Here is a 21,686-nt window from a genome sequence, read left to right on the forward strand (position 1 = left end):
ATTATATATATATATATATATATATTTTTTTTTTTTTTTTTTTTTTTTTTCTTTTCCTTTTTTTTACTTTACAAGCTTTTATTCCATTTTTAGTAGTACGGTAATATATCTAATTTTGAAAGTTTATTCTTTCTGTACTCGCTAATTTTTTAACAAATTATTTTGTCAAAATTTTTAAGTGACGCAATAACAACAGGAAACAAAAAAAAAAAAAAAAAATAAATAAATAACAAAATAACAAAATAGCAAAATAACAAAATAACAAAATAGCAAAATAACAAAATAACAAAATAGCAAAATAACAAAATAACAAAATAGCAAAATAACAAAATAACAGAATTACGAAATAACACAATAGAACACTAATACAATGCTTTTACATATTCACAAAGTAAAAGGCGAAAAGTTCCATATAGTTACGCTTAGTATGGGGAGATACACACACACGTATGCATAGAAATATTCATATATATACATATATATATATATATATGCATATATGTGTACATTATTGCATTTCAAGGCGCTGCATTAATCGCAAGACGGTTCATGTATGATAGAGCAAAGGAAAGCTTTCCTATGTAACAATATGATTCCTCTTTATTGTTCTCATTTTGTGCAGAGGGAAAAACACAACATCAATCCAATTACACATTTAGTATGATGCTTTTTTTAGATTAAAAAAAAATAATAATAAAAAAGAAATAATTATATATATAAATAAATATACAAATAAATAAATATATAATTAAATAAATTAATATACAAATAAATAATTATATAAATAAATATATAAATAAAGAAATATATAAGTGAATGTATATATAAATAACTAAATAAGAAAATGAAGACTAAGTAAAATAATTTAGGATTACATCATACTTGTTTGTTGTTTTTTTTCTGTGTGTATTTTTTTTTTTTTTTTTTTTGTGGCTAGGGCATTATTTATGATCTTTAGCAATTTTGGCCATATGATCGACACAAAAGTCATAATTAAAAGAACAAATAAAGCAAATATATTTTGTTTGTTGAACGCGAATTTAGGGAAATAGGAGAAGAACATAACTGGCTCTATTTGAAATATATTAGTATGATTCAAAAAACGTAATGCAAATAGGTTATAGAAATAGGTATAGCATGATATAATCAAATAGGATGAAGTGAAGGAGAACACAAAATTCTGAGCTTTTTTGGCTGGGAATATATTACATATCATTAAAAAAAATATAAAGGATGCTATAAGTAGTAAAACAAGTATACAAATCAAATGTACCAACAAATCATTCTTTATATGTCTTACTAAATATACTAATACCTTTGATGAACAAATAAAGTGATATAGAATATTTCCAATTAACAAAGATTCTGAATAAACAATTAGTACCCACCCGATTGGTTCTTTTTTTATTTTAGTATTTTCCAAAAAATATATATTTGCACAAGGGTTCATTGAGATAGAAAAGAAATAAAATGTTAAAATTAGACAAACAAAAGAACTTAAAATGGCTGGAAATAATACTAGAAGACTTTTTAATATAACGAAAAAAGTGAACAAAGTTGATATTTTAGGTATATATTCCTTAGCTACATGTTTCCCCTTTATATATCCTTGGCATACAGTCTTTATACTAAATAAATACATAAAAGATAGTACAAGAATTAAAAAAATATTATCATATATTTGAGGTATATATGTTCCTTTGTATATAATTTCCATCCCATATTCTGCTTTGTCACTAGGGGTAAAATAAAATCTGATACTATTATTTATGCTATCTCTAATGTTACTTATATGGTAAGGTTCTGGTATTCCTTTAGTAATGTCTTCTTTTTCGCCTAAATTTTTATTTAAAAAAAAATCATTTTTAGTTATTTTGTTCCATTCCTTTATTTCTATATGTGAATTATTACTGAACTCCTTTTTATTCCTATATTCATTTTCCTTTTCAAATTCTATTCCATTTAATGCTGATAAAGCTAATTCTATATTTATATTCTTTGATGGTTTAAATAAATAACCCTCATTTATTTTCAATTCACTTATTCTAACATGACTGTCCTTAAAAAAATTAAATGACCTTAAATTATTATTAAAAAATAATTCATCAATGTTGTAACCTGAATATATCTCACACAATAAAATAATTAAACAAGTTATTACCGCCACATTTTGATAATAATTTCGCGCCATTTTTCCTCCCCTATAAAATTTGAAAAATTTATGTTAATCTAAATAAATGTTCGAATAGAGCACAACGTGGTCTTGATATGTCTATGTATGTTCATTTGTTCTTTCTGACAAATGCCCAGAGAAAGGAAAAAAAAAAAAAAAAAGAAAAAACGCACACACACACACATAGGAGAAATCGCCAAAATGCAAAAATAAAAAAATGTTATAACACGGAAAGAAAGACAAAGTTTTGTGTACAGAACAAAAAGCTAGAAAAAATGCAAAATTTAACGTACGAACAAGCTTAAAAAAAAAGAAAATTGCATAATACGGAAGTACTCAAATTTTATTTTTGAAAAAAACGAACATATATAGGCAGTGACATAATGCTTCGCGTAACTGAAGCCAAATAAATTTTTTTTTTTTTTTTTTTTTTTTTTATATCTGGAAAAAAATATATTATATATAATATATGTGTACGTATATATATGCAAATATATATATAGGTATATGTATATATGTGAGGGTTAATATATTTCTTCCTGGATTTTATCCATTTGTGTACACACTTAACAGTTAAGCTCACTTTACCAATTCTCAAAGAGCTGTCTTTTTTTTGAATGTTTTGAAAACATGCATGCTCTGTTGGAAGAATTATTCTAAACATTTTCAACTAAACGCAAAAGTATACAAATGAGACGCTACTTAATCATTTAATGCGGTTTGTACGATAGCAGCTTTTGTTATTACTTACATTACATGAGATCTTCATGATGTCTATATATATATATATATATATATATATATATATATATTCTTTTTTTGATTTGTATATATAAATTACAAGTACTAAGGTTTATTTTTACTAAAAAGGATTTTTTATTTAACGTTTTGTTGAAATGACTTCATAGAGACGTAGTAATGGATTCATAATAATGCGATGATGATGCCACAATTATTTCTTAACAGTGTTATAATTACTTGTATGTAAAAACAAAATTACTTCTTATGCTTATGTTTTTATGTAGGGAGGAGTTTATAACATACTCTGTACTACGCTTGTTTACACAGTGCATTTAAGTGAATATATCAGGTAACGGAATAAAAGAGTTGGAATTAATATATACTAACACAACATATATAAAAGTGCATACATTAACGTCCTTATATGCACATACATATATACACGTATACATAAGGGTATACGTTTTTTTCTTTTTTATTTGCTGCATTTTGTGCTAATCCTGGACACATAAAAAGATCAATTATTTTAAAAAAATTTCATTTCTGATTTTTCATCATACCGCTTACCAGTATTTATTTATAAAAAAAATAAAATAAAATAAAAAATACATATATACATATATATATATGCATAACACGTTATTTTGGATTAAAATATGTCTTTACAAAATGAATAAAAATAAGGACAAATAAATAAAAAAAAAAAAAAATTAAAAAGACTATTTTAAATTGCAGATAAATATATTAAAAAATAAAATAAAAAATTGCACGAAGTTATTCAAATATATAATAAATTATATTTGCGATGATATATATACACATGTGTATGCACATGCGTAGACTTTCCATTCGAACTAGGCTTCTTTTGTTTTCTTATTTACTTTTTTACTTTTGCAGAGTCCTAGCAATTTACATATAATGAAAAGTACTTGAAGAAACCATAACAATAATAATATATAAATAATAATATGCATACATATCTTGGCTTGGGTTTTATATGTAAAGGTCGCAAATTCATCATTTATTACATGTAAATTTTTCGATTTTTCATATATATTTTTTTTTTTATTAAAAACTTGATTTGCTATTAAAACCTCCACACCATGGGAGTCATGTACACATGTTTTAATATTTATTTCATTTTCGTTCTTGTAATTAATATTAACTGAACCAAAATTGTTGAATCCGTATATTTTATTTAACTCAAATGAACTTCTTTTATTAAATATATTTGTAGAAAGGTAAATAAAATATTTATTTACATAACTTAACAAATTTTCTTGATTTACACTACTGCTTGTAACTTCTACAATATTTTCTTCATTTCCAATAATACTGGCAAAATGTACATCACCACTTAAAAATATTAAACCTTTTGGTTTTGTCTTTTTTATAACACTTTTTAATCGTTTCAGCGCGAATGGCATTAAACCCCAATTTTCATTCATTACGTGATTAGAAAAAATCTGAAAAATGTTCAAAAAGGGGAAAAGATGTGTACAAACGAAAAGAAGAAAAAATTACATGAACAGATCAGTCGAAACGACAATTATTTTGTTTCTTTTATTTATTTTTTTTGCTTATTTTTTTTGTTTATTTTTTTTTTATTTTTTTTGTTTATTTTTTTTGTTTATTTTTTTTGCTTATTTTTTTTGTTTATTTTTTTTTATTTTGTTTGCTTATTTTTTTTTGTTTATTTTATTTATCTTTTTTTCTTCTTTTTTTCCCTCAGCAAGTAGCTCCATACCTGTATAGATGAAATTACGATATGTGCACGTGCTTTCGAATTGGTTAGCTCCTTTTCTAGCCATTTCCACTGTTCATTTCCTAATATATCGTTTTTGCTATTGTGGTACAAACCAAATAATGCTGCATGAAAACGCACAAAGAAGGATATAAATATGTGTATGATATGATCTTTGTACGAATCAGGAGCATAAAAGGGATAAGGGTCTTTATTATATCTTGTGTCTAAAATAATTATCTTCACTTGATTGTTTTCATCGTTTGGGTCTATATACAATTTTGATACATATGCTCCATTTCTTTTATATCTTATATCACTTTTGTCTACATTTAAATAGTCTAAATATTTTGTTTTACTTTCCTTTTTATATTTATATAAACGATCTCCATTGTTTTTATTATAATCATGATCATCATATATACCATCAATAACAAACTTTTCCTTTAATCTTAAATAAAATGAGTCATTCTTAATATAATTATAAACTTCATCCAAACACTTCAATTCACTACATTCTGAATAAAAATAATCCCCTATCCACAACATCAGTTGAGGATTCCTTTTTTCTACTGCTTTTAGTAACTCTTCATTTACTTTTCCCTTTTGATAGTTACAGCTTAAAAAAACAAAATTTGTTAATTTTTCATGAATTATTTGGTCTGCTTGTCCACTCACACATTTAGTAAACGCGAAAAATACTAAAAACAATTTTATACAAATTTTCATTCTTCAAAAAAATAAAATAAAAAATATAAAAAATACAACAATATAATACGATATAATGCAAAATTAAGCAATATAATGCGAAACAAAGTAGAACAAAATGGTAAGGCACAACTATACATATAAAAATCCTATTCTAATAAATATGAATAAGTATATAAAGAAAACATAAAAATCATAAAAAGTTTAAACAAAAAATGATTTTTTTTGCAAAAATTTAATTAAAATTAATCAACATCTTACAGCGATTAATATTCACGGTGGGGTAGAGGAAAAAATATGTAACACATTTATGTTTCTATAAATATTTGTGTATACGTATGTCTAGGTACGTACGTGTGTTTATATATATATACCTATATACGCTTTCGTATATATATATATATATATATATATATACATGTTCTTACGTATGTATGAACGTGCAAGGACGATATAAAGCATAAACGAGCGAACAATCACAGATTAATAAAGAACCTTCATATAGTACAGTTTTGTACATGGAAATTTATTATATTATTTTATTTATATATTTTTTTTTTTTTTTTTGACGTAATTTTATTAACATATATATATGAATGGGAAGTTAATTAATTGTTCAATGGAAACATCACATTTTATCTGTTGCATAAGTATTCAATATTAAAATGAAAAATGTGTAAATATAGAAAATAAGTAAACGTGTAAATATGCAAAATTATATATATATCACCTAAAATTTTATGTTACCTTTAGTAAATAATAATAAAAATCGCATGTTACAATACACGTACAAGTATGTATTCATATACATTTTGAGCGAATATAGACATACACATAATGATGATATTGTTGTACAAGTTTGTGTATTACTGTTAAAATAAAAGGTTACTAAAATGTAAAATAAAAAATGTAAATTGAAAATAAGTAAGGAAGTATTTAACGTAAAAGGAAAAAATTCATTTTCAATAAACTCTTGAAATATATAAAAAAATGTCCTAAGACAAATACGTGTATATAAACCTTCAATAACATTTAATCAGTTTTTTAAACATTATAATAAAATATTTACATTAAATTAGGGGTAGAAAAAAAAAAAAGAAGTGAATTACAAAAGAACAATAATATGAAAAATGGTAAGAGAAAAGAAAATTTTTTAAATCATCACATATAAGAATATTTCCCTTTTTTCTGTTTTTTTCCTTAATATATTTTTCTTTCCTTTTGCTTATATACGAAAGATAGTTTACTTCTTCAAATGTAAGATGTACCACATTGTAAATTATTAAGAATATTTTATACATAAATATATATACATGCATACATACATACATATGCGTACATATACTTACATATACAAATATATATACTTACATATACATACATATATACGTATGTATATAATGCATATAAGCATACATATATACATTCGTATATCATAACAAAAGCATTTGTATATTAATTTTAACATTAATTCCTGTATCTTTTTGTTTTTCATAAAATAATTATTTTTTGCAGTATGATATATATATATATATAAACGTAAAAATGGTAAAATTAATTTAAAAGAGTAATAAAAACATAGCAATATGAGATCATACTATATATAATTTTATGTAGTAAATTTTTTCCCAATGCATATCTGGAATTAGATATTGTATGTATATGTGTATCAGAATCATTTATATGTTAATATTTATTGAAGAACATAATTTTTTTTTTTTTTTTTATTTTATTTTATCTTGTAATATATTATATTGTACTATACTGCATTTATTTGTAAATACTGCATTTATTTGTATATACTGCATTTATTTGTAAATACTGTATTATTTTGAACTATTTTAAAACAATTTTTTAATTTAAATAACATGGAAAAATGTGCATTCGAAAAAATATTTTTTAAAATTTTATACGCATAAATCTGTTATTTTTTTTTATATATGAAATGAATTAAAAAAAAAAAATAGCTTAAGTACAAAGGCAAAAAAGGAATTAAAATCATTTTTCAAATTTATTTTTTGCCGCAGGTGTATACTAATTGACCATAAAGAATTATTCATTATATTATACTATTAAATGAAAAAAAAAAAAAAAATCTTTATAGTATCATCCTTTTAACAATTTTATGGTTTTTATATATAATTTCATTTTATCGTTCTTATTACTGAACCAAAGCAAGTTCTCTTACCATGCTTCCTTAAACGTTTATACGTACATATAATATAAATAAATATATATTTATATATATATATATAAATATAATTTATTTATAATAATGTACGTTTATAATTGGTATATAATATACAGTTTAACACAGATTATAATGTTTGCTTATTTGAAATTATGAAAAATTTATAAATGCTATTTTTACACTACCCCTTTTTTGATTTATATTATGTTATTATATTAACATATGAATATTAAGACCCCCTTATTTGGGATTGACTATAAAAAATACCATGTATTTGTGGATAACATTTAAGTAGTTCATATATATATGTATAAGTATATATAGGTTAGAATTATTTCTTTTTCACCTTTTCACATTTGTACAGTTATATGACAAATATGTTAATATTTTTTATACAGCTTATATATATGTATAAATTTATATTTGTTTTTAATGTATTATAACCATATAATGCAAAGTGAGCAAGTCCATAATTCGAACAATTAATTTAAACAAATTTTTTTTTTTCGTACGTCCGTGAAAAAAACTAAATTAAAATGTTTTAATGAAGAAAACTAACTGAAAAAAATAGAAAAAAACTGAAAGAAGACTGAAAAAAAAATTAGTAATCTTTCTAATAAAAAAAAAAAAATGAATTACCAGAATTTGAAATGTTCAGAATTAAAAGATTTATTAGCCAAAAGGGGGCTACCGTCGCATGGAAAGAAGGTAACGCTATGCATATTGTTATATATATACATATATATATATATATATATATATATATATATATATATATATATATATATATGTATAACATATTTAAAAAAAAAAAATATATATATATAAATATATATAATATTAATATAATATTCCACGAGTACATTTATATACATACATTACAATTACATGTATAATTGCACTCCAATGAGAGTACTTAAGTGCATTATGAACTAAAAAATTAATTATACAAATGTTTAAGTCAAATATAATTATATTTCACCTTTGTACGTCCAAAACATTTAGAAAAAAGCGTAATATTTTTTTTACCTTAGTTACAGTTGTGCAAGTTCTGTTAATATGTAATAAAGTACATATATGCATGTACCTGTACATACATATGCATATATATATATATATATATATATATATATTTATAATAATAAATATGCTGCACCATTTAGGTTATTCAACTAGTATTATAAAATTTTAATATCATTAATTTTTGTGCTTTTATACCATTATTATTATTATTTGTGCAATTACCCAATTCCACCCCTCAACATTTTATTGTTTTTTTCAAATTCGTAATTTTGCTTAGAATGAATTATTGGAGAGGTTATTAAAGTATGAAGAAAAGGGTAACATAAGTCCATACATATTAGATAAACATAACACGAATTCGAACGATAGCACAAATATTAAGGTGTTAGTTGATCGAACTGACGATAAGATCAGGAATTCAGAAATAAATCGAGTGTCCAATAATACAAAAGGCGATAGAGGACAAGGAGAAGGAGTTGAAAAAAGTAATTACAAATCATCATATGTTGGTGGAGAAAATAAAAAGAAAATATTAACAGTTAATCATAAAGAAGACGAATTTAATAAAGAAGGATTAAATAAAATGAAAGATTATTTTAAAAATATATTAACAGTCAATAATAATGTAGAGGGTTCGAAGTATTATGAAAATATCCCATCCAAGAATGATGAAAAAATGAATGAAAATATAAATTCAAATATGAAAGACAACAATGAAGAAGGAAAGAAAACCAAAATCGTAATTCCTGAAATAACCTTTTCAGAATCATCCTTATCCAACAAAAATACATTACAAAAGAATGTAATTGTCCCTACTGCAGGTTGGATAAAGAGGAAGAACCTCACCCCTTTTATCATTTTAATTTTTTTCATTTGTACCATGTGCGTATGTGTGCAAGAACTTCTCTTATTCGCTGTACTGTTTTGCAGCTCATGTTTGTTCTCTTGTTCGTTTGTTTAATTTTTTTTTTTTTTTTTTTTCAAAGGTGATGATAATCTTTACCTAACGGAGGAAAAAAAGCGGGAGCTACGAAAAAAGAGATTCGGTAATATAGTACGCATATTCATTGGAAAATTGATTAGTTATTCTTTATATTTTGTTTTACATCCCCTTTTTTTCCCCCCTTTTCCTTCAGGTGCTGTGTCAACCGACGAGGCCCTTGAATCAAGAGCAAAGAGGTTACTAAAAAGGAGGAAAAGAAATGAAAAAATGAATTTAAAAAAGAAAAAGGAAAAGGAATATGAAAAAGGGAAATTAAAATGAAAAAGGAAAACACATTTAATGCATTATGTGAACGATACAAAATTTAGTTTATTTTTTTGTACCACATGTATCAAGGGTCTAATTTTTTTAATTCCCCACATGTTAATTTTCCCATTTTTGTTTTATAGATTTTGCATTGTAACACATAAAATGGAAGAGGAGAATAAAAAAAAAAGAGCAGAGCGCTTTGGACTGAACATGGTTAATTAATTATCCATACATTTTATATACCCTTTTTTGGAAATTTGGTGTCTTTGTTTTTACAAATTCATTTAATTGCTACATTTTTTATTAAAATATTATTAACTGTACATTTTTTTTTTATTTTGATTGAATTAATTGTTGTATGTCCATTTTGCCCTTTTAGGGAAAGCTGAACGATTTCGAAACAAAAAAGAAAAGGGCTGAAAGATTTGGGTTACTGAAAGAGGTAAGCGAAAAATTGTGTTGAGTGAATGAGCATAATTGAGCATTTGTGTATATATATATATATATATATATATATATATATATATATATGTATAAACACATACGGATGTGTGTGTGTGTGTGTGTATAAAATGAAGTCTTGTTAAAAAACAATACCTCGTATCATTCCTGCCGTATTCGTATATTTGCCATGTTTTATTTCCCCCCGGTGTTTTGTACAACACTTTTCCCTTTTTCCATACCTTTCTTTTTTATGTTCATAATTTAAATATTATATTATTTATTTTATTCCTTTATATAATCGCAGAGTGACAAATTAAAGGCGAGGGCCCTTCGATTTGGAGTAATACAGGAGCAACAGTTAAAAAATTTAAAGAAAAAATTAGTTTACACATAAGGAAAATAAAAAGAAGAAAAAAATAATTGTTTCTCATAATTTTTTTATTACTTTTTGTGTGCATCGTTTTATATGAATCTTTATATGTTTATATAATTTGTATAAATTTTTCTCATCATATCTGTTGTATTTTATTTTGTTTCATTTTTTTTTCGAATAAAAAAAAAATATATCTTATGTTTTTTATTTTATCAGTACATCCACCTTAAACATTTTTTGTGACATTTATCTTTTTGAATAAGTGATGAGGGAAATTAATACTTCGGCATGTTAAAAATATATTATATATTAATATATTAATATGCTAACATAATAATATGCTAACATAATAATATTTGAACATGTTAATTTGCCTGTGTGTTAGTAGGCTACCTTTTTAATGTGCTAAAATATATCGTTACTGTTTCTCGCACAATTTCGGCAATTTTTTTACCGTAAAAATTCTTCCTTTGGTAATGGAAATTATACATGGATAGATACATAAATAAATAAATAAAATATATAATATATATATGTATGTATTTTTTTTTCCCTTTATTAATATGTTTGCTACAAATATAAGAACACTAATTTAGAATTGCCTGCTTTTATTACTTTTAATTTTTTTCTTTTAAAAAAGACACCCGCGAGGGATCTATACAGCATTTGCAAAAATGAAAAACAAAAAATAAATAGGAAAACAATAAAATAGCAATATAAAAAATAATATTTCGAAAAAGTGCGTTATAACGTAAAATACTATAAAATAATGTGAAGCAAAGTGGTACAATTTTGTTTATATGCATATGATTATTATCCCAAAGGGGGAAATAAAAAATGAAACTAAATGGATCATGTACACCTTTCCTATTAATTTATCAGTAGAGGAATGAATAAGCTTGTAAAATTGGAAAATTCGTTTTATTTTTTAATATATATATATATATATATATATTTTTTTTTTTTTTTTTTTGTTTCTCTCCCGACTTCTCCCTACGTTCTAACATACTTTAAATTGTTTCCTTTTTTTTTTCTTTCCTTATTTTTTATATTTTTCTCCAATTTTTTTGCTTTTTTTTCTCATTTCTCTTCCCCTTTTTTTCCCTATTCCATCACTGTATGTGTACCATGTCTACCATTAGATGGGTACACAGGAAAGATAAAAATTCCGAAAAAAGAATAATTTCTTTAAATGAAATAAAAGAAAGATATCTAGTTGATCAAATAAAACAAAATAAAGACACAAAAAAAAATGGGGACACTTACTACAAAAATGTAAATATACAAGAAAAGGAGAAAAAAAAAAAAAAAAAAGGATTTATAAGTTTTTACAAAAAAAGAGATAAACATGATATAAATTTAGAAAAAGAATATTCATCAAAATATATAGAAAACGTCGGATTTAATAAACAAAGATGTAATGAGAAAAACCAAGGAGACAAAAAGGGTAATTATATTTTAGGGGAAAAAACAAAGGTGCTTAGAAATGGAATCTCACCATTTTGCAGCGATAGGATTATAGGAAGTGGTCAGGAGGGAGAGGAAGAGGGGCATAATGAGGAGTATGAGTATGATGATAAGGATGACGATGAAGATGAAAAACATAAGAACCTCGTCTTCTTTGCCAATAGAAATGAGCACACGCCATCAGAGATGGAGAATGAGGGAGATGCACAAACGGATCGCGTGAACATATATTTAGATATCAACATTCATAGGGATAAGAAAATGAAAAAAAAAAAAAAGAAAAAAGTGAAGAGTACAAAAGTTGTGGAGAAGATACACATCATTATAAAAAAAAAATTCTTGACAGTAATTTAGACTGGGGTGTTCTAGAAAATAAGTTAAAACAGAAATGCCCAAATTTGTTCACGCAGAAAAATTTACGCACTGGAAATTCATACCTAAGCGACTCTTTCATTCAACATGGCCTAAAAAAAAAATATGGGCTGAGTGAATATGTGAAGGGGATGAATCACATGGAGCACAGACAGTTACATCCCCCTGGAGGCGATTACACGGATGGATACGAAGACGAGTATAAATATGAGGACAGGTACGAACATGATGACGAGTATCAGTTTGAAAAAGGGAATTGTCAGAATGAAAATGGTGTAAAGTGCACCTACAACAAAGCATTGAAGAGAAATAACTATCATTATGATTATAAAAAGGGAGGATACCATCCCAAATTCAAAGATATGAGCAGTGAGCATTTTGAGGGGGGGCATAACCCCTATGATAAACATGGGGAAAATCTATGCGGTAAAAAAAGTAATCATATTCAAGGGTGGGAAAAGACATACCATAATCATAGGTATAGGATAAAGGAAAAAAAAAAATATCCCTTAAAAAACAGCGAAAAGGCTGGAAGTGATCAGAAGTATTACTGTAAAGAAAACGAAAGATATTACAATAAAATGGAAAAAAAAGAAGGTTATATATGTAATGAAAAAAGTATGTACGATTTTATTGAGGAGAGGAATAAGGGCATAAATAGAATTACGAAAAACAGAGAAAATATTATGAACAACGTTAATATCAATTATGAGATAAAAAAACATAGTCCTACAATTTCATATCACTTTTCGCCTGACTATAATAAACTAGAGAATAATAATATAAAAAAAACTTTTGACAATAATAAAAATTTTTATAACAAAGAACAAATTTTAAATAAAAATTTTTTAAGTTATAAAAATAAAAGTCATAAAAATATTATTTTGTCTGCTAACTTGTTAAGTAACGTTTTTTGTAAAAAAATAGATATATATTTTGCTTTTTTTAAAAGAGCAACCTTAATAAAAAACATTCAACGAGTATACAAAAAATATACCAAGATTACGGATCAAGATAGTACACAATTTAAAAATGATGAACATAATTTTTTATTTGAAAAAAGGACGAAAAATGATAGGAAAGAGGTTATTTCAGAGACGCACAAGTATGAAGCGCACACTAATGTTTTTAAAAACAAAGTAGAGTGGGAGAGAAAGACGGAGGGACTTCCTGCTCATTCACTAGATAGAAAAGAAATAAATATAATAAATGAACAAGACAATAAAAGAAATGTACACTCGAAGGAAAATAACAGTATGAGAATGGTATTATTACCAAAAAATGCATTATTTACAGATAATGGTGTGGTTTATAAAAATGGGCAAGTTGCACATAGGAGCACACCAGGATACAAAGATTTTGAACAAGTGAAAAACATCTATAAAAGGAAAGTATTAACTAACACATTAATCGATAGCTTCAACGATGTGGACATAAATGATCAAAGAAGAAAAAAAAAATACTTGAAATTTTTTGTTATTTTACTATCTGTCTTTTTAAAAAAGTACATGCACAAGCAGGTATCGAAGTTCTTTTCTGTTATTGGATTATTCCGATGGGAAAAGCAGGTGACTAAAATGGAGGAAAATTGTCCAGTTGTATTCGCTTAAAACCAATACATGTACACATGCGCAGTTGCAAAAATAAGTCTCAAATGGATTACAAGTTTGGCTCAATGTAAAAAGGAAAAAAGGAAGAAAAAAAGAGCAAAAAAAGAGCTAAAAACGAGCGAAAAATGAGCAAAAAAAGAGCTAAAAACAAGCGAAAAATGAGCAAAAATTGTTTAAAAAAACAGAAAAGAAAATCCAAAACTGTAAACGCATCAGCTGATGCGTCTCGTTACAAAAAGTATTAAACTACATTTTTATGCTCACTTGTTTATTCTGTAGGTGGAGAAAAGGGCCATAAGGAAGTTTATCAATGTGCGAATCTACTCCTTATCTTTAATAGAGAGTGTTTTAAGTAAGGTACGAATAAGAGCAGTGAAATTTTACTTTGGTGAGCTAAAAAAAGAGAGGATGCAACATAAAGATAGACAAGAGATAGGGGAAGGAGAACAAGAATGGATAGCCAGTATGGAAAAAAAAAATAACAACATTTACGACATCGAGAAGCAACTAAAAAGCAAAAGGTACAAGTCGAAACGAAATTACGGAAATTCATGTTTTGGTAAACCCAAGATATACCGAACGGACGATTTCACAATTTTTTATAATAAAAAAATGTTAAGGGAAAAGGATGAAACATTACAAAATTGTTTATTAAGGTCAAAATCTGATTCTTTAGTAGAATTTTTAAATAGTTCCAAAATGAATAAATATTCAAAAAGTGGATCTAACGATATTTCTAATAGCATTATGAACATGGATAACATTAAAAGTTCTACACTACTTGAACGTTTCTTCACAGCTAATTACAACGTAAATGATAAAAATATACATAAGGAAGTATGTAAAAGCAAAATACATTTATCTTATTATGAGCATGCTATAGATGACTCAAAATATATATATAGCAGTGTGCACTATAAAGGGAATAATAATAAAAAAGAAATACACACAAAGCATTTCAAAAAGGAGACTTACAATAATGGAGTATTAAGCAATATTCACTTGGTTGATACTCATCATGATGTGTGCAAAAATTTGGGAGGTGGTATCAATATGGGCATCATCAATATGAGCGGAATCAATGAGAGTAGCATCAATGAGAGTAGCATCAAATGTGCAGACAACCACTTTGCGAACATGATGGACGAAATCGAACGCTTAAATGACGTAGCTCAAGAAGTATGTGATACAAGTGATGAGGATGAAAATGACAAGAACTGTAGAATTTTTTTTAAAAATATTAAGAAACAGCTAAAATTAAATTACGCAAATACCCAAGATACTAACACAAAAAGGGACAAAGATTTAAGCTTAAGTGACTTAAATAGTACATTGGACTTATGAAAAATTAAAAAAAAAGAAAAGGAAACATATTAATTTTAATTAAAATAAAAGAAACAGATACCATAATAATTTTGTTACCTGTTTGAAATTCTTAAGGGACGCAAATTTGCACTTAATAACTTTACTAGAAAAGCTAAAAAGTGCAATATGTCTTTGAAATGCCCATACGGAAGGAATTTTCTTTTAATAACGTTTTTGTTACAATTTATTACTTGTTGTTACATGCTCTCACTTTTTGTTTCTTTTTTTTGTTTTTTTGCTCTTTTATTTTATCAGTTTTTATATTTTTTGTTTCATTTTATTTTATTTTATACCTTATTTTATTCCTTATATTATATTATATTATATTTTATTTTGTATTTCATTGTGTACTTTATTTTGTATATTATTTTTATTTTATTTTTCATTGTTGCGTGCCTCCTTACCATTTAAAATAAAAATTAAATTATTTTTTGACAGTGCCTCTGATTAGCATTTTTTTCCAACGACACTGACTTGAACTGTGTATACATATATATATATATATATATATTTATATATATATTATTATTATTTTTTTTTTTTTTTTTTTTTTTTGTTCTAGTCAATTTACAAAAATTTACTGAAGAGAATTTTCCCTAGAAAAAATTGTACCAAAATTATACCTTTATATTTATTTAAACAGAGTTTAATTTTCTTTAAATTTTATTCCATTTGAGCTATTACTGCGTGAACTCTTTTTTCTTTTTCATTCTTTTAATATTTATAAAATTATCGTTACGGCTTTCGTTATACATGGAACATTGTTTGCCGCTCAGAGTTCGAGTGCCTTATTGCGCACAAAGCTTAGTTAAATATTGCATGGTAGGGATATAAACTCATGAAAAGTACGAGCAAATATGCATGTATGAATATTTGTATACATAAATGTACATACATATATGAGTGGTGCATGTATGTTCGCTTTCTTAAGTCGTTCCATTGAAAAAATTGAGATGAGCATATAACCTTCAGCTAAATGTTTAACACATTCATGAGCTGGACATGAAATATATTTTATTTATTTTTAATATCCTAACTTAAAGTTTTCCTACATCATAGATTTTTTTTTTTTTTTTTTTTCTCCCTAACCATTTTTTTCACTCCTTTACATATTTACTTCTTCGTTTTTATCTTTTTTTTCTTAGTATAGACTTGGATTATGAAATTCATATTTTTTAAGATTAAGATGTTAACATATTTAAGGCTCTTAAGAACAAATAGTAAAAGTACAATTACAGCTACAGCTACAGCTACAACTACAACTACAACTACAAATGGTTTAATTACGTCAGGAGTACATGAACACTTTGGTACTGCGAAAATTCCTGAAAGCTTGAAAAATTTTTACGAGAAAAAAAAAGAAGAAATGGAAATGAAAAAGAAACAACTAGAAGAAAGAAAAAAAAAAAAGGATAAGACTAAAATTTCAAAGGAGAGGAAAAGCAAGTTTAAGTCTTCCAAGGGACAACATAACGTCTTCTAGAAAAGTGGCGTACTTGGGAGCACACTTCATTTTGTTCATTTATCTCTCCATCAGTTTGTCTAACTTTCAATCTATCTGTTCATGAAACTATTTATCTGCTCATGAATCTATTTATCTGCTCATGAATCTATTTATCTGCTCATGAATCTATTTATCTGCTCATGAATCTATTTATCTGCTCATGAATCTATTTATCTACGCATCAGTTTGTTTATCTATCCATCAAACTACCCATTTTTTTTTTTTTTTTTAATGCTTATATTGGATACATTGACACAAATGAACACACATGTACGCAATACGCACATACACGTGTGTAACTACATTTTATTTTAATTCAAAATGCATGAAAGGGAATGCAAAAACGACAAATCATAAGGAGTGAACTAACGTTAATGTTTATTGCCTTCACGAGTCTTCTTGGCTGTCTACTTGACTGCTTACTTCTCAACTTGTGCGACGTTTCATTCTTTTCCTTAACTTCACACACATACAGTGTGCATAAACATATGCGTAAAGCACACATTTGCTTGTTTCTACCATACGACTGCTTACTCCTCTATGTGAATAAATAAAACCCTAGCCCTGGACTTTGAGCGCAGTCAGTAAAAACCCATCAGCCAACTTTGAGTTTTTTATAACTGGATGAGTACGCCTTTTCACGACCTGCTGTTCTCTTAATATGTATTCATTTAATTTAATATTAATAAAGGCCTTCGTTTTTATTAACAATTTAAGAAAAATATTTAATATGTTTAGATCATCTGTATGTATGATTATTTTACCATCATTGTTTAAATATTTCAAGGATACATTGATAAGGCGATCTATTAGCATATTAACGTCCGTATTAGTTTTGTACATAAACTCACTTGATAAGATAATAACAAATGACTCTGCCTTTCTCAAGTTAATATCGTGTAAAAGACTCATTTCCATTTCGGCATTTGGCGCAGGTACATTTGTAATATGCACACCACTATCGTTGCCCTTGCTTTTTTTATACTCAGGAATTGTTTTTTCATTGTTCCTTTTGTCGTACAACTCGTCTAGTTTTCTTTTCGTTCCCTTTTCCTCAGAAACGGAAAGGATATCATCATTTTGGAGTACTTCATTTTGGAGTACTTCATTTTGGAGTACTTCTTCATTTTGGTTTGTTTCGTCATTTGAGTTTGTTTCACCATATTGGCCTTTTTTGCCCTTTTCGTCATTCTGGTCTGCTTTTTCATATTGCTCATTTTCTTCCTTTTCGGAGTTGTTCCAACTGCCAACAGTGTCGTTGCCTATCCCCCCGAAGCCATCTTTGCAGTTATGCTGCTCCATTACACTTCCTTTGTTTGTACTTCTAACATTTTTAGAAGTATAACTATTTACTGCCTTTTCTTCGTTCACAAAATAATTAGTTGTAATGAATTCGTCTTTCTCGTTTTTTCTAATGTTTGGTTGATGCTTACCCATTTTTCTCCCAGTTACTACGTTGTGCTTCTCCCCTTCATACGAATGAACGAAATCAAAATGTTCATTAAAGTAGGCATGGGCCCTGGAGTTTACCCCTACAGCAGTTTCACTTATACTTACCTTCACAATATTTGTATTTTTCCTTATACCAAAACTTGGTATTATTGCATTACTGGAATTTTTATGTATCAAGGAAAAAATATTTACATTAAATTTGTATATTATATTTATAACACTAGTGAGCAGACCGAACGAATCATCGTATATTAAAATGTTGTGTTTGAAAAATAAATCATCGTCAATGTTATCGCTTCTATAGTTAGTCAAACTACTTTTATTCTTCTCTTCATCCAGTTTGTGTTGGATCGACCAGACTGCTTTTATCTTCTCGTCGTTTAAATGAGTGTCACTCCTTACATAGTAATCTCTGTTCAAGTGAAAAAGCAGATTTGCTAAGTAGTCGATACGCACATAGGAAATTTTTTCGGGAAAATATTTATAATAAAAATTAACCAAGTTAACTATATTACATTCATATACTGTAAATTGACAGAAATGTCTCTTTAACTTTTTCTCTACATATTTAAATTTCGAAATGATAGTTTTCTCTTTAAATGTTGTTGAGTTGTCCACTAATTTCTGAACAACTTCATATGGGTTTTCGAAATTCTCTTCTTTTAATTCTGCAATATTTTCCTCTGTTAATTTTTGTGAATTGTTATTATAAAAAATATCTTTATTAGTGCCTTTAATATCTTCACTACAATCAATATCTAGTTTTGACTTTTTTTTTTTGCTCCTAACCCATTTATTATTCATAAAGGTATAGGTTGATCCATATTTTTTGTTCACTAGGAATAATAAGTTGATATAGTTTTTCTTTATTTTTATTTTCATATCTACAATCTTGTGAAGCCTGCATTTAAGCTCATCGTCTATTAAGACGAAGTCGTGCTTTCGTATTATCATTTCGGTCTTTACGCAAAAAGAAGGAAAAGTCAAACTGAGCGGGAAAACTGTGAGGGCAATATTTTTTATTCTGTTTTCTCTCACAGTTTTATTACTGCAAACTTAAGCACATGTATATATACACATACACACGCACATATGTATATATAACATAGTAACCGTTCATGGGAAATTTTGGGCCACGATTATTTTTATGGGAGCAATGCAGAACGGTGTGTAAAAATATGAAATTGAAAAAAAAAGAAAAAAGGAAAAGAAAATTGAATACACAAAATGGCAATAATTTGTCTTCAAATATGTTGACAACAACAAGCGTCCTACATTTGGTGCGAACTCACGAATTCGTATATTTCGCAAATATTTACTCAATTTAATTTATGATTATTTTGCTTCGTCCTATGGTTACTTTATTTCCTTACTTTATCTCTTTTTGATGGAATATGTTTGTTTATCAAAATGCGCATTTAAAAGAGGATACAAAGAAGAGTTTAACGCAAAGCGTCAAATATGATTAATGTGAGGAATGGACACTCCGTGTTGCTTGACAAAACAGGTCCATACGTACATACATATGCCCATATATACATACGTACATGCTTAGGCCCATACATATATATATACACGATTAGGCCCATGCATACATATATACATACAAACATACATAGGTACCTATATATTTACGCACATATTAAACAATTCTACTATATCGTCCTTCGCTTCATAATTACTTAAAACACAGGGTCTCTTTTAAATTGCAAAAAACAAATTGCTCCCTTTTTATACTTCTATTATGTTCACATTATTATATGTATAACTTTTAATTATAAGCACAAAGGAAGAAATAGGAAAAGGTAAATTAATCTTTACCATTGTGCTTAATATAAAATAATCTACCAATTATACTCTTACCCATTTTTCACAAAAACGATATATTATATATATATATATATATATATACATTAATATCAATCTGGTCTCATACGTGCATATATATAATTTATTGGTATAGTATTGTCTCGAAATGACCTTTTTCTATAAATTTTTTCATACGAAATGCGAATTTAATTTTCAGATAAAAAATAAATGTGCTCTTTGAAAAATATAACACCGTTATTTTGGATTAATTTTGTTTATTTTGCTTATTTATTTTTTCATTATATTAGCGTGTATTTTTTATTAAAGAGGGAATATTATTTTTCGAAGTAATTTTCTTTTCAAATAATTTTTTTTTTGATTTGGTAACATAATCATGTTTTATATGCATATATAACTGTTATACATACAAATGTTATACATACAAACGTTATACATACAAATGTTATACTTACAAATGTTATACATACAAATGTTATACATACAAATGTTATACATACAAATGTTATACATACAAATGTTATACATACATATATACACATACAAATATTATACATACATATATATATATATACATACAAATATTATACATACATATATATATACATACAAATATTATACATACATATATATATACGTACATGAATACATTTATATTCATATATTTCTACTTGCATGGTTTGTATGAAGTCTATTTACTTCCTTACGATTATTCCTGCCTCCAACTTCCGTTCAACTTAAACTAATATTTGTGCATTTTTCTTAACTGTTTTGAAAGGAAAACTTTTATTTTTTCTTTGAGTAAAAATAATGGTAGCCCATTTAAGCATGTACACATATGTACGAATATAGGTAAACACAAATGTACAAAAGTAATATATATGTATATATATGTATATATACGTACATATACCTGTTGAACTCTCATTCGGACTCCGTTATTACGATAGCCTGTTCTCAAATACGCAACAATTTTTTTATTTTTTTTTTTTCCAAATACACTTAGTATTTTTGTTTTGCTCCATTATAAGCATACATATTATACATACATGTGGCGTTATTTATAGTACCAAATAAAATAGGCAGCCTACTATTTCAGTATTTACTTTTTTTTCGAATTGTACAATAGATAATACAGTATATAACATAGGAACACAATTATTTTTTTTATCATTTTTCAAATAAGAACTTTAAGGGTAACTTTACTTTATTTGTATTTTGAAAGAAATAGATTCTTGCAATTTTTACTTCTTTTTCTATGTTAGCTTTGCTTTTTTTGTTTTTTTTTTTAATGAGAATATTTCTTTATACGTTTTGAGTACCACCTTATACGTTTTTCATTTACCCCCTATATGGTGTTTTTCAAGATGTTAAGCGTAACGTGAACGAAGCTTACGTATGTGTACGTATATACGAATGTATGTATTAATGAACGTATGT

General features: G+C 26.1%; 6 protein-coding genes across 6 annotated transcripts; 3 read left to right on the forward strand and 3 right to left on the reverse strand.

Moving 5' to 3' along the window:
* Positions 1 to 871: 871 nt before the first annotated feature.
* Positions 872 to 2,191, reverse strand: MKS88_001910 (uncharacterized protein; the record flags this gene model as incomplete). The annotated part of the gene is made up of 1 exon (XM_067214878.1): positions 872 to 2,191. One exon carries the CDS (start codon positions 2,189 to 2,191, stop codon positions 872 to 874), a length of 1,320 nt encoding a protein of 439 aa, XP_067074212.1.
* A 1,577-nt stretch (positions 2,192 to 3,768) lies between these two features.
* Positions 3,769 to 5,387, reverse strand: MKS88_001911 (alkaline phosphatase; the record flags this gene model as incomplete). The annotated part of the gene is made up of 2 exons (XM_067214879.1): positions 3,769 to 4,380; positions 4,662 to 5,387. The coding sequence occupies 2 exons, from the start codon at positions 5,385 to 5,387 to the stop codon at positions 3,769 to 3,771; spliced, it is 1,338 nt and encodes a 445-aa protein (XP_067074213.1).
* Positions 5,388 to 8,187: 2,800 nt separating this feature from the next.
* MKS88_001912 (SAP domain-containing protein) lies at positions 8,188 to 10,670 on the forward strand (the record flags this gene model as incomplete). The annotated part of the gene is made up of 7 exons (XM_067214880.1): positions 8,188 to 8,265; positions 8,858 to 9,401; positions 9,567 to 9,626; positions 9,717 to 9,759; positions 9,973 to 10,045; positions 10,212 to 10,274; positions 10,581 to 10,670. 7 exons carry the CDS (start codon positions 8,188 to 8,190, stop codon positions 10,668 to 10,670), a joined length of 951 nt encoding a protein of 316 aa, XP_067074214.1.
* Positions 10,671 to 11,777: 1,107 nt separating this feature from the next.
* On the forward strand, positions 11,778 to 15,442 carry MKS88_001913 (uncharacterized protein; the record flags this gene model as incomplete). The annotated part of the gene is made up of 3 exons (XM_067214881.1): positions 11,778 to 12,408; positions 12,471 to 14,056; positions 14,378 to 15,442. 3 exons carry the CDS (start codon positions 11,778 to 11,780, stop codon positions 15,440 to 15,442), a joined length of 3,282 nt encoding a protein of 1,093 aa, XP_067074215.1.
* Positions 15,443 to 16,649: 1,207 nt separating this feature from the next.
* MKS88_001914 (uncharacterized protein) lies at positions 16,650 to 16,946 on the forward strand (the record flags this gene model as incomplete). Its single annotated transcript, XM_067214882.1, has 1 exon — positions 16,650 to 16,946. One exon carries the CDS (start codon positions 16,650 to 16,652, stop codon positions 16,944 to 16,946), a length of 297 nt encoding a protein of 98 aa, XP_067074216.1.
* A 579-nt stretch (positions 16,947 to 17,525) lies between these two features.
* On the reverse strand, positions 17,526 to 19,373 carry MKS88_001915 (tRNA (adenine(58)-N(1))-methyltransferase non-catalytic subunit TRM6; the record flags this gene model as incomplete). Its single annotated transcript, XM_067214883.1, has 1 exon — positions 17,526 to 19,373. The coding sequence occupies one exon, from the start codon at positions 19,371 to 19,373 to the stop codon at positions 17,526 to 17,528; it is 1,848 nt and encodes a 615-aa protein (XP_067074217.1).
* Between the last annotated feature and the right edge of the window lie 2,313 nt (positions 19,374 to 21,686).

The sequence above is a fragment of the Plasmodium brasilianum genome, chromosome 7 (assembly GCF_023973825.1).
Source record: "Plasmodium brasilianum strain Bolivian I chromosome 7, whole genome shotgun sequence".
NCBI lineage: Eukaryota > Apicomplexa > Aconoidasida > Haemosporida > Plasmodiidae > Plasmodium > Plasmodium brasilianum.